The sequence below is a fragment of the Anser brachyrhynchus genome, assembly GCF_964034855.1.
Source record: "Anser brachyrhynchus genome assembly, chromosome: 2".
NCBI classification, from domain to species: domain Eukaryota; kingdom Metazoa; phylum Chordata; class Aves; order Anseriformes; family Anatidae; genus Anser; species Anser brachyrhynchus.
The window spans coordinates 145,972,543-145,986,854 of NC_137695.1; the positions used below are offsets into that span (position 1 = coordinate 145,972,543).

Consider the following 14,312-nt stretch of genomic DNA (forward strand, 5'->3'; position numbering starts at 1 on the left):
ATTCATACCTTGAAATCTGTTTCCAGTTTTATCAGATCCAATCATGGAGAAGAATATCCTACTTTTAAAAAGGGAAAGAAAATCTAATTTTGCTTTGCAAGAATTTTTCTTAATAAAATAGCTCATAAGAAAATATTTAGTTCCCTTCCTTCAAATGATAATTTAGAAAGCTTCCCTAATCCATGTTTGCACTTCTTTATTGTCCTGTTTTCTTAAAAGAATGATAAGAGTGAGGAGAGAGCTAGTCTATGTGTGACTTTCCTTTTTGTACTGCAAATCATAAATGAATTTACACTGAAATAAGGCCACAGAAGCTGCATTGCAGTTGCAAAACAGTGTTAACCTTAGCGTTTCTGTGGCAGATTTAAGTAATCATCTTTACACAGCGTTGTAGCAGTTTTTGTTCTTTTTAAGTATATTTATTTTCTATTCCTTTAGATGGTTATGTTTCTTTTCTGGCCAGCTCCACTAATGTTGTATCAGCGTTGATGGAGCTGTTCAGAGTTATGTGACAGAACTGTCACCGTATCAATCTCACCATTAAGCTGTCAATTCCACAGCAGCATTTGGAAGTGAATCAGACACTTCCACTGACATTGTAACCACAATGTGTGAAAGACACTTCTATTCCTTTGGCTGTGCAGAAGACACTTTCATTTACAGAAAGGACCCGCTGAAGCTGGTGTTCTGCACACAAGGATCAGTCAGACACTTCAGGGAAATCAAGGGAAGCTGGTGTCAGTATCAACTCTACCTCCATCAGGTTTCAGCTGTCACAACAGTCCAGCGTAATTGCCCATCATGTTTAAACTTACCGTATGGACACATAAACTGAACTCTTTTACTGACATTCTGCTGTTTCATTGATTTTATATCCCCACCTACTGTCAACACAACTTTATAAAGACAGTGCCAAAGCAGAAGTTACTTTTCTGTGATTCATAAATAAATAAGGTTATATAACTATCCAATATCTTCCCCAAGAGTTTAATATTGAAAGCACCCTCTTTCTCCTTTATACAGAAAAGAGCACACTACTAATTCATTCTGTCCGGTTTTTTTATGCATCAGCTCCTATTCCTATACTTTTTTTTTTTTTTTTTTTAACTTGATGTGTTTATACATTTGGATGAGGGTCAGGACCTGCTTATAGCTGATGGATTATCTTTTATATTCTGGGCCAAAATGTGTACCTGGGACAAAAAAGTTCTGACCTATGTCAAGATGGCAGTAGTAAAACCTAAAGAGGAAATAATCAAGGACATTGCTTCTAGAACAAGAAGTCTGTAGATTCTTAGCACAAATTTAAGCCCTATAATCACATATTAAGACTTGATAAAAATGTCAGTGTGCACTTATATGAGCTGTTTGCATGTGGACCTGCTGTTAAGAGGAAGGCATTAGCACTGTAAGTAGGCTATCCAAATAGTACAACCACAAAGGAAAATTTGAGGTCATCGGCTCTTACAATTATGAGCTCACATAAGTATATGGAGACAGAATTGCAATATTAAGCACTGGTTTTGATTCTGATAAATAACAGATTCCGCTGGTCAGGGTTAGTTCTGTAACACAAATGCAAATTAGGAGTAAATCTTCATGTTATCCTTAACAGGTGAAAATATTTGATTATTTAATTTTAACCTTCTCTCTCAGTTTACGTATATATATAAACTCTCTCTCTCCATATAGCTCTATATGTATATAGTTTATGTATATATATTTACATAGAGACAGTGTATATGTGTAAATATATAGTCTCCTAACATTCATACTGACTAGCTTTTGCATATACCACCTTTTTCAAATTGCATAAAGCCTAAGCATAAAGTTATGTCTCCAAAACTAGTTTCCCCTGCCTTTGAAAGCTTTTTTTCTTTTTTTCTTTTTCTTTTTTTTTTCTTTTTCCCCTTACTACAGTTATTATTTTTATTAATCTCAGGAAATTAAAAAGAGACTGAAAATGCATAGGGTCTGCATCTGAATTGTCTGAAAGAATGAATCTCAGGGGGAAGTTATTTTTGGCATGGCGTTTCTAAAACTGAGCTCCAGAACATTTGTACTCTAACATTATAAACAGATTTTACCATTTTGTATTACTTTAAAACATTATTTTGCATGAGATGAACAGTCTCTCAACCATGGAGATGAGTCCAAACCTATGGAGAAAGGAAATTACAGCATAATGGAAATGATGGCTGGGAGCCATACCACCCTGGGCTGTGAGCTCATCCACACAGAAACGCCAGGCTGAGCTGATATGGCCAGTTCTTCAATTCGGGATCTCTGAGGAAACCTCCAAGGCTGCTGGAGGAAGTGGTGGTGGCAACTTTGTAGGTGGTACACTCTGTTCCTGAGTCACCATTGAGTCAATAACCTGTGTGATGGGAGCGAGCAGGATTTCCTGGAAGAGTTGCAGGCATGATGGAAAACCACAGTCCTGACTATCAGCAGTTATTTAAAGACCTCTGTGGACTTTGAGTGAAAGGTAGAATTGTTAACCCTGGGATACTGATCACATTTCAGTATCAGCCTATGTCATCCTCAAAATTATTCCAACATTTGTTCCACCTTGAGGCAGCAGAATAAAACCATCAGCATAATGGCAAGCTGCTGGATGGAGTATTTTAAAAAGTTCAAAATCCGCTGAAACAGACTTTTGCCCTACATCTTGTCATTGACTTTAATAAGTTTTCAATGACATATAGAGTCCATAATGCAGGACTAAAATAGGGCCAATCTATTTTTGAGGATGCTCCTTTTCTTTTCATGCATTCATTGTTTGTGCAATTCTGCTTTTGCCTTTCAGCCGAAATCATCAGCCGTTACTCATAGATACTGTCAGGCCATGTCAAGCTCTCAGAACAGCTCAGCTCTGGATTGTCTTCCTCCCCAACCCCACTATGCTGTAGTGACACTGTGACATTACATTTTCCCCAGAAACAATGACATGAATCTGATTTATAACTGGTGGTAAAACTTTATTATTCAAGTTTAGATGTAACAGACATCTTTGCTGCCTGAAGATTGTTTGCATAAGAAATACACCAAGAACATGTTTGTGAGTAGAAATGAACATGCACTATGAAAACCAAAAAACAAAACAAAACAAAACAGAAAAAAAAAAACACATCCATGTGTTGTAAGGACAAAACAATAAGAGCCAACATTCTAGAGTCAAATCAGGGCTACAAGTTTAATGATGGTTTTTAGCAACATGAAGTCATTCTTTATTAAGTACTTTTTTTTTCCTTTTTTTTTTTTTCTCCTTTTCCTGCTGGTGAATTTTTATAAGCTAAATTTACAATGGCATTTTGAGATGTTTCCTTTTCTCCTGTTCTCCTTCTACACAGGGCTCAGAGACCAAAATGATAGGATACAGCACAGAAAACTGTGGTTGCTGCTACAATGCTAATTCTAAGTATTTTACTTTGCTAAGTGTACTCAAAAAAAAAAAAAGTATTTATTTGGCCATTAAATTATTGTCTTTTATCCTCTTAAAAAGAGGTAAATCTGGATTATATGTGATTATCGTATAGGTAGCATCTCACCAACTGCTAACTTTCCAGAGCTGGTTGAATGAAAGAAAATTGTGAGGGAGAGGGTAAGGAGGAATCCTATTCCGGGGTGAGGAAATTCTACTCGGCCTATCTTAAGTTTATAAAAAAAGTTTAGAAGGGATTTTTCACTTATCTATCACATTTGGGATACGTTGACAAATTACTCGCTATCCTTTGCCAAGCATAACTGTCTCCACAGAAGCAGAAGGAAATGTTTCTACCCTTCTGGCTGAACAGAAGTGACCTTCTTATCTCTTTGGCTTTTCCTGACCAGTATTAGGAATTAGCATGTTAATTTAGCCAAGAAAAATCAATACAGGAGCAAGAATGGGAACATATTCATACATCCTGGGCAAAAAGCAGATAGTAGACAACATCCTCAGCGCATAAAGCAAGTAGTTTTGACTACAAAGCAACACTGTCCCGTCCAGAGATGGACTTGAAAGTCTGTCCCTGAACTGAGCACTTATCCACAGTTGCCAAATCAGGTCTCCCCACTGCACATCCACTACATTTCAGCACTGTATACAATTAGCACTGGTCACTTTTGTCCTGCTCTCCCTCTAGGTGAAAAAAAAAAAGAACAAAACCAAAACCACAATCTCTTACCCTCAGTGTGCCTCAACTGATATGTCTCTGCGTTCTGTTTTAAAACTGACACAAGTGCACCAGTACATCTTTTAGCCAAAGCAAAGATGCAGTATATCCAGTGCCATCCTCACCCACCCCTGGCCTTTCCGGATGGTCCACGAAAACTTCAGGGAGGAGTTTCATCAGCACAGAGGCAATTAGGTGCAAAACTTCTGTTGGTAAGCTCTGAATTTAGCACCTGAACTACTCAAACTGTGCTCTGGAAAACCTTCCTCTCCTGCTGCATTAACCTAGGGGGCAGGAGCCACGAAGTGATAGCTGAAGGACAGTTTGATATGCAGAAGATGCTGCATGAGGGTTGCCACTGTACAGTGTTCATTCTTTAGAAAATGGAACTTTGCGTTGCTTTGCAAGTTTAGATACCGCATGCTCTCTGTTTTTGAAGCCTCTGCTTAGTCGGGGATCCAATCTGAGATACATTTTCAGATCTCCAACAACCATTCACTGGTGAGAGAAGTGCAACACCTTGAAGACACTGGGTTGTTGAGCACAAATAATGATTCCGTGAAGTTAAACTTTTAGTGCTGTACATTGATCCAAATGCAGTGGGTGCAGTAATTAATTGTGTGTGCTAACACTGGTTTCCACCTGAGAGTTATTACACGAGATTTTTCTTTTTCAATGCCAGGATTTATTTTCCTTTTGCTTAATATCCATTGTGAGGGAGTCTGGAAAAGGGATGGAACCACCTCTCTTTTGTTAAGAAACAAAACTGTGCTCCCCACATCCCAATCAAAGAGAACAGGCTATGGCAAAATCCCATTTCTTACAACGCACAAATCTTAGAACATCTCAATATGTCATGGCAAGAACAATGAACTTTCCTCAAATTTTATTTGCACCATCTAGGTGTACTATTAATATCCCAAACTCTGTCTTGTTCTTTGCACTCATAAGATTTCATTTCTTCTCATCCCCAAACCCTGGTGGGTGCATTTCTCCTTGTTGGCCTCTTGCTTCTGAGTAACAAGAGGTATTATGAAGTACAGGGTGGTGCTCAAGTTTTATAATGCGCATGTCCCCCATAAAATATTTTGCCATGAAGATGCAGCTTCCATCCATGAAGAAGCCACAGGCAGGTCTTGGAAGAAGTAAGTCAAAACAGTAACTACTGATAACCGGCAGGCAGCTAACTCTGAAGCCAATAAAATTACTGCTAAGTGAGCCTAACGTTTCTTGGAAAAGCTGAAAAGGACACACACTGGACCCTGACGTAACAAAACGAGGGCAATCTATTTCAGTCCCCACAGAAATAAACAGAAACAAAAAATACCCAACAAAAATAAATCAACAAAAACCAAGTCAGAACTTATTACTGGAGAACAATAGTAAAAACATAACCAGACATTGTCCGGCACTGGTATCAAGCAGGAGATTCATCTAAAAATAGAAGAAAAAGAATGTGGCCCAATATCCTTTGCTAACCTAGAACACTATTAAAGGGTTATAGAACTCAACCACGAACAGATTGAGTGGGATTTTCCATATGCTGCTCACCAGTATAGAAGCAATGTGTGGAGCAGGAAGGAATGCAAGCCTAATGCTGAACAATAGCCTGTCTGTGCCTAACAAATCAGAGAAACTGTGCAAGAACGTTTCATCTGTGTGAAAATGTAACACCTAAAATACTGCCAAGGTCAGCAAGACCTTTGGAGATCAGCTGCGTAAGTGCTTCTCATGCATGGTGATGGTCATTGCCGGCTGCTTTAGGCACATCATTTTTCTAAAGACTATCAAAGTGCTGAATGTTTAGGCCAGTTCCTCCCTGTTTTTCCTTTTGCCAACCCCTATAAGACATTTCCTATCACCTCTCCTTTTATCTTCCACCTCCCTTTCTATCTGGTTAACTATCTTATAAGTGCACCAAATCCTAGAAGGGAGAGTGGTGAGATTCAGGTAAGTTAAATACAAGAACTTTTTTTTCTTTTTATGATGCTTTAGTTTCAATTACATGAAAATCTGAGAAAGGCGGCATGTAAGTGAGATCAGAATAGGACCCTTTACATATAATCTCAAGTGAGGACTTAGTCCAGAGATATCTTTATAGAACATTTTAAAAAATAAAATGCATGAATGGAGAAATAAAAGACAACATAATATCAGAAAGACATTTTAAACTTCATTCGCTGCAACATTCATGAACCAGTTGAGCTACACCTGCCATCCAACCATAAGGAACTAAGACCCTGCACTGCGAAAAAGAAACAAACCCAAACAAAACAAAAAGCAACTGCGTAATATTGTAAAAATGGAGTGCAATGCTACTACAGAATGCAATAAAACATCAGTGCTGCATCGTCAAACAGCACTTATCAAAATAATTTCTGAAATGTTTCTTCTGAAACACAGACAAAGCAATAAAAAGAGGATATATGTTTATCATTTTAAGCATAACAATGTGAGTTAAGAGCTTAAGAATACAAAAGTACTTGGAATGAATAGTGCTACCCTTTTTTTCCTAAGTAGGCATAAAAATATTTTCATTTCCTTCTTGTTTTTCCATACCATTAATATCAACAAATTTCATTCATTTCATGTTATCGTTTACAACTTTAATGCACACACACAGAAAAAAAAGATACCTACTGCAATAGAAATAGTTGCTTCATTACCTTGTTTGCTACATTTGCAAATGTAAACAGCGAGGCAGAGCCAGAACTGACTCTAATGCATGATGGAATATCTTTGTTGCATACGTACACTGTAGAAAATAATTATTCAATATGTCAGGCACCATTATTTGAAATGTAATACATTAATATTTACTAGAAAAATAAGGTTTTTTCTATTTGTTCTCCCAACTTCTTTAATGAAATAAGTTAATCTGACAGTGCATCCAGTAGCTTGTAATATCTTCTACATCCCTGTGGCAAAATAATAAACTACTGGTTGGGACACTATAATGAAAATGATTAAAGTCAGTTCTTGTACACCCTTGTAGCAAGCATGGAGGCTCGTCTAACAGCACCTTTAACCAATTATTTAATATTTAGTTATTTAGCCCTATTTCCCTGAGCAGTTATGCTGAGGAGCTTTCCCTTCATGGATAGTTTTTACAAAGCTTTAAGTATTAAAAAGTACTATGAAGACATTTAATGCTACTTAGCAAAAGCTGGTATAAGTCTACTGAAGGGATTGACTGGTATGTATAGCAATGTTAAGCCTGTGGAGAAGTAACCTTAGACTTTAAGGTTTAGAAACGCAATATATTAAAATATATTAAAATAAAATACAGCAGGTTACCTTGTTCTATGCAAATTAAACCTTGAGTGTGGCTTCTGTATTAGAGACTTCACTTGCAAAAAATGGTTTTCCTAGACTAAAGTGTGCTAGAAAGAATGTAGTGATAAAATGGTAGCTAAAAATCAGCTGAGTCTGAGAAACATCTAGGTGAAACTGCTGCCAAAGCTTTGAGGAAAAGGTGATCCTAAGGCATGTTGTAGGGCAGAAATTAGCCCAAATTAAAGAAAAGAAAATGACCTTTTAACATCTGTATATTTAACAAGTCTAGTTCTTATATACAATGTGCATATGTTCACTATACCCCTGCAGCAGTATATACATATACACATCTTTGCACTCTTGCCAGTTATGTCTCTTACACAATAGCAAAGGTATTAAATGTCCGGTAAAACTTTCTCAAAGTTAATCGCCATGATTCACTGCATTCTGGCTAGCTGTGGTTGGCCATGTCCCACACCACTATCTTCTCCCCCTTCTGGCCACCATCCAACTGTTCTTTTTTTCTTGGTAACCCACTCATTTAAAAGAAAAAATTAGGAGGGGAAAAAAAAAAAGAAGAAAAAGGAAGAAAAAGAAAAGAACAAGGGATTTAATATTGGATAAGGCATGCTCTCTATATGAAGTGCTTTATAGGTCTTCACAAGACATTACAAGCTATTGAATTCCCATCAAGGAAACCTATTTCTGTTTAATTGTGCTAAGTGCTAAGGTTTACTCTTTAGGTTTTCCATTCTTTTCAGCTTGTGCATTGTTCCTGTGTAGGCCCCTCTGGATGTGAGTTGTGAAGTCATACTTGTCCGTGCAAAGATGCTGGCATATGCTGCACTGGAAAGGTCCACTGTCACCATGGCAACTCATATGCAAAGCATACATCACTTCATCCAGAAAGACAATGCCACAGTGCACACACTTGGTAGAAAGTTCATCTTGAGTACTTCTATCAACTTTCTCTGTTTTAACTACATTCAAGGGACCTTCATTTTTTACATTTGGTGGTGCCTTACTCTTTTCCTTGGAGGCACCGTTTGCAGTTGGCCCAGGTCTGGAATGCTTTATCGCCAAATCTAGAGGAATGTCATTGTCTGATCCGACAGCTGAAAAATGAGGAGGCAGATTAAAGGTGGGATAAGGCACATAGTTTTGGCAAGGATTTGGTAGGCCAGGCACATGACTCAAGTAGTGTGGATTCCCAGGAACAGACAGCTTATATTTACTCCAGAATCTCAGCCAGTCAGCTTCACTCTGAAAGTCATTGTGTACGAACGGAAGTCCAAAGAGTGGGTACTGGTATTTTTCGATAGGGCTTCCAGGTGGTGAATAGTTTGGGTGTTTCGCAGGTCTCATGTATTTTTCTATCGGGCTGCCTCTCTCTGAGCTTCCTTTCCCTTCTGATATTGATGAACTGTTTCCTGGGTCTCCAGTACTTTCCTGAGGACTTTTTATCTGAATGTGCAAAGGTTGCATCCTTTTGTGAATATCCAGAGTTTGGCTGACCAATATTGGCTGCTGAGCAGAATGGCTTTTAGTCAATGAACCTTGGGCCTCATATTTACTGAGGCTGGGAAGCTGAATTTCTCTCTGATGACCTTCAGTTAAATGATCCTCTGACCTCCTCTCTAAGGGGCTTCCATTGACTTGCTCCTCACTGCTACCCCTCTGCTGTTTGTTTAGCTGCTCAGCCTGAAGTGCCTCCGGGTTAAGGCGCTTTCTTGTTCGTCTCCTAATGATCTGCTCACCATTGTTCTGCTTAATGATGTTTAAAGGCCTGGGAGTCTGCATGGAACACACACATAATGAACAAAAGGAAAAAAAAAAAAAGAAACATTAAACAAATCTGCAAGACCGCGTTCATGCACATTTATCTTTTCTTTTGTGAAGAGCTATGTTATAAGAGAGTTTTATGGGAATGACTATTTGTCACAAATAAGGAAAGTCAACCAAAATGCTGGTACCCGGCCTGTCATGTTAAAAATAAACTATGAATTGGTTTGTTTTATCACACTAAGTCAACAGTCTTCAACATACTATACCTGTTTACTTAAAAGGGAATGAAATGTCCAAGCTGTCAAAGCACTTCTTACCCCTTACTCCTGAAAAATTCTGGGGGAGACATGCTGAAAGACACCATGTCAGAAGAGCTGGTACCAGGCAGGGGTTTGCACAGATCACACTACAACAAGAATTGGGTAATACTTACCTTGACACCCAACCCCCTACACCATGGATGGAAAATGACAATGAATATATGTCTTACTGATCATGGCCACTATCACCTAGCAGAAGGACTGTAAGTCCACAGTGGTGGTGAGTAGGATGATGGTGGTGGGAAAGGGACCAAGAAAGATGAAGAAAGCCCAGACAAAATGTTTTCCTAAGCTCCAAAAGGATGAAGGGACCTCGGTATCAACTCCTCCTCCTTCATCTCTACTGTATTTCTTCCTAAATGTCTTGTCCAAATGCACACATAATCCTATTTTAGTTGGAGGCCAGAAAAGTGCCCCACACAGTATTCCACTTATATGGTTTATTTGGAAAATTTCTTTTTAACACTGTTCAAAAGTACAGGTTAAACTTTGGCCTACAGTCAATACCCAAAACAATCTGTATCTCCAATGTAATATGATTTTTATATATTTGTAACTTTAAATTAATATAAAAATATCCAGAGCTGGAAGAGCGCTCACTCTACTACTTGTAGTGGTTTAGTTTCTCTCTCCTTATGCCATCTTCTTCTCCTCTTTCACCTATTCACTTCCCTAATGTCGTCTCATTCTTAGTAGTTAACAATGTATTAGGCAGTGCAGCTACTTGTTAAGATTTTACTTTTTATTAAAAATCTAAATCAGAAGAAGTATACACTTTGATTTAGAGTTTTAATATGCAAAATTTCAACTTAGCAGAAAAATAGCAACTGAACCAATCTCTTCAAAAAGATCAAAGTTGAGGTAAAATGATGTTTAGATAAAATTAGAATATTTTCTATGTAAATTCTATGCAAATAAAGTTTACAGTTTGCAGACTCAGTGGCCAATTAATATACATTAGAATATACTCTCTTTATTAGGAACTCAGTGTAACTTCCTAACCTTTTCATGACGCTGTCATACTGACAAGGTGTGTGAGAACTTACAAATCTGGTGATGTTGCTCACATTAAACTTTTATTTATACACTACAAAGCACTTTCATATGCCTTCAGAAAATCCTTTCAATAGTTTGGAAATACTTTTAACCTTATTCTTCATGCTACAGTTGTGAAATCTGATCTTGCTATTAGTTAAAAGAAATATCTTCATACCTATGAGTAAGGATCCCCACACACATTTGCAGTTCTGGCTCTTCACCTTACATGCCAGTAGGAGTTAATGGCTGTAGGTACAGCTTAACAATACTTCAGTATGCCAGTGACTGTACCCATCTGACTAGTCTTTAGCTGATTAAAACAGGGTACTCAGTGGAGTAACAGTACTCACACTTTTCTTATTCATAGTACAAAGGTGCAGATAGGAATATTCTATATGTTTGCAACTAAAGGCAGAAAAAAAGTTTACTTCCTCCTTGATAGCCAATGAGGCTCTCAATTTAGAAAATAGTGAAAACATTGCCACAACTTTACTTTTCAAATATTCTATATCAGATCCTTAATTATACGTTACACGTAATATACAGTCTGATCACAATAAGTTTTTTTTTACCATCTCTCTATCAGTTGAGTCTCCCTCCCTCAAATCTATAAGTAACTTCAAAAAAAATCAGCAAATAGTTCACTAGATTATTTTGACTAGACTTCCCAGATACAATGGGAAATTGGTGTGACCTCTCCACTAGGAGATCACTTATATCTAATCCTAGAATAATATGCTGTAACTCCTCACAGAAGTAGTCTGAGGATTTAGCCAAGGAATCACTAAGGAACAAAATCTAGTCTTCCATGACTGAGTTAGAGCTACTAAAAATGAGGAACAGCACCAAAATGTAAGTGGTCCAATTCATGATTCTGGAGAGACCTTTCTGTGTCAGCAGATGTGAACATTTTGTATGTTTTCAGTGAACTGGAAGCAGCTTTTTTCACTTAAACTGCTTTAATAATTGACCATTTGAATATTATTACACATTTCTTAACACATTTGTCTGCATTAAAGGAGATAAATGTGAGAAATCTGACAAGTTTCATGTGAATGACCCATAGGTAGATCGAAAAACTTTGAAAATATAAAGTTATTCAAGGGTATCATAGAAGTGAAAACCTGACTCCTAGCAGCAATCATTAAAAACTTTGCATTTGTAGTTTGATACTTCGTAGTAATATATGACAGACAATAGTTTTCTTACTAAATACCAGTAAAATAAGGGACCGTAGAGATAACTGTATTATACACATTCTTAATTATTGACTTGTTAATGAGCACAGTAGTTCTAGATAGTGATAATCCAATTAAAAGGTAGCTATGAAATGTGCAAACCTAATATAGGTGAATAATTTTACTCAGCTGAGTAGCATAACTTAGTTTAATGGGGCAACTTATAAGGGGAACAGTTCTATTACCTTGGATTTTTATAGTATCAGCCCTTTTCTTAATAACTGCATCATCCTAAACTCCTTAATTCAAAAAATACAACAAATACTTACTGCAATTTTTCCTGAAGAGGTAGATGGGTAAAGAGACATGCAGATAGAAGAAACTTTCATCTTTCTAGTGTCACTCTAAAGAGCATCCCTTTACATGGGATTGTCTCAAATGGTGTCCCAAAGGAGAGATTTGTTTGATTATTTCAGACTCCAGCTTACAATGGAGTTGCTATTGTACCACAGTAGTGGCAGCTTAATTAAATTATTTGTGTTTGTTTGGTCAAAGTTCAGTTGTAGATATTAATGTCAAATGTCCACTGAATGACAGCTTATTGTCATGCTTGAACAGTGGAGCTAAAAGATTGAGTCACCTTCTCTTTCTCTATATGCATAGAAAGAAGTTTGACACTGTATTGCTAATTATTATTGTGGGAAGCACACTAGTTTGTTCCCTATGGTTCATAAGAATTATCTGAGCTATGTTTTTGAATTCAGAACTGATTCTTGTAGCTTTCATCTATTCAGCAAGTCATACTAATAATTATGGTAAAGTCCAACACTATAATTTAGAAATGTATATTATAAAAGGGAAAAAATTGAAGTTGTCCATAGAAGTTCTACAAATAACTGGACTCAAATGTCAAATTAATGTTGCAAAGCCAAGCTGCCCTTCTTCAAGTCTTTGTGGATGCTCATGAGTGATCAATTTACCTTAAATCAGATATTGTATCTAGAACTTTGAGAGTTCTCCAGGAAGATAATACTTTCAGCAAGTTCTGGCCAAGATGCTGGCCAGAAATCATGCATTAGTTCATCTTCTCCCACTCAGATTTCATCTGACTGGCTGGGATGTTCTAGAGCTAAAAAACAGTTATTGACCTCAGAACAACAGGACATAGAAAACAAAGGTAATGTTTAAGATTAGTGATAGACTTTCTGCTTTTGAAAACTGGAATAGTTTTCTTTTTTAAGTGGTCTTGATTAAACAAGATTGTTGTATGGCCTGTACACAAGACCAAGGATAAAATTCACAGAAACTGCTAACTGATTTAGAAGCTTATGCCTCAAGTTTATAGAGGCCTGGGCACTTGGAGTGTTAATGCATTTGAAATAGTTTACTGGGTTTTTGATTGTTTGTTTTTAATAGAATTTCTAAAAAGTGTTTTAAGAAAATGCACTCTCCCAAAATATAGGGTTTCTGACTTTGGCTCAAAGCCTAGATTGTTACATTGCCTCATCACACTCCAAATGGCTGCCTCAGTTTCCTTTACTGAAAAACAGTATTACTTTCTAACTTCATGGGAATGTTGTAAAAATTTAAATAATTAAGAGTCAAAAACTGGTCATGTGACTCTCCCATGTGCTTCTATTAAAGATAGTAGGGATAATCTTTAACTATTGGGTCTTAACTTAGATTCTGAGCATTTTGGCATTGATCCAAGGAAACACTTAAGCATGGCTTTCCTGGACCTGGACCAAAGCATTCAACATCTCTCAGGATCAAGCCAAGTGTCAATAAGATGAAAAGCAATATAGACAATCCATGATTATTACTTATTCCATGTCTGATCTGGAGGGATGCTGAATACTCTCAGAAAGTAATGAGTGCCATCACCTGAGTAGCTTCGTTGTTATTTCAGAATCTGCAGCAGACTATAGGAATTCTAGAAAAAAAGAGAACCAAAATACCCAAAGCCCATATCTCTAGGAAATTTGATGTGAAGAATAAAGGGGGAAAAGGAATGAAAGCAAATAAGAACCACAGCAAGGGATATTTTTGATATAGATGTGATCTCTGACTTGAAGAATTTTATTTTATTTTATGATTACGAACATGAGGGCTCTTGAATTTAGAGAGCTTTCATCACAACATTTTGTATGCCTTTAAATGGAATTCCCAGAAAAGAAATAATTTTCCCCTTATTTTGTATCAAAATAATTAAATGCATCACTGGTGATCTCAAACACGTCTACCCACAGCATCCCAGCCTGCTTCATAATGAATCACATCTGATCCCAAAGTGACCATACTGCAAAACCCTGTTAGGAAATTAACTGCAGGCCAGGGAGTGGTACTAATCACACAACCAGACAAGACCACAGCTGCCCAGCTTAGCTGTATAACCCCTTTTTTTCTGAACAAACTAGTAAGTACTTCTTACCGAGTGAAGCTTCTGGTAGAGGCCACACGCATTGCATACATATCCACCATTTGCATTCTTTCGCCAGAGAGAGGTCTTTGTGGTCAGGCAATTGGCACAAAAAACACCCGAGCCTCTACGTCTCTGA

General features: G+C 37.2%; 1 protein-coding gene across 6 annotated transcripts in view; it reads right to left on the bottom strand.

The window, feature by feature from the left end:
• Positions 1 to 3,226: 3,226 nt before the first annotated feature.
• TRPS1 (transcriptional repressor GATA binding 1) overlaps positions 3,227 to 14,312 on the bottom strand; it is a 213,999-nt gene continuing 202,913 nt past the window's right edge. For all 6 annotated transcript variants that reach the window (XM_080578055.1, XM_080578060.1, XM_080578059.1 and 3 more), the window contains 2 exons: positions 14,186 to 14,308; positions 3,227 to 9,227 (listed from right to left, as the gene is read on the bottom strand). In XM_080578055.1, the coding sequence (XP_080434181.1) occupies positions 8,166 to 9,227; positions 14,186 to 14,308 (1,185 nt within the window). In that variant the 3' untranslated portion in view covers positions 3,227 to 8,165. The remainder of the gene's footprint in view (positions 9,228 to 14,185; positions 14,309 to 14,312) is intronic.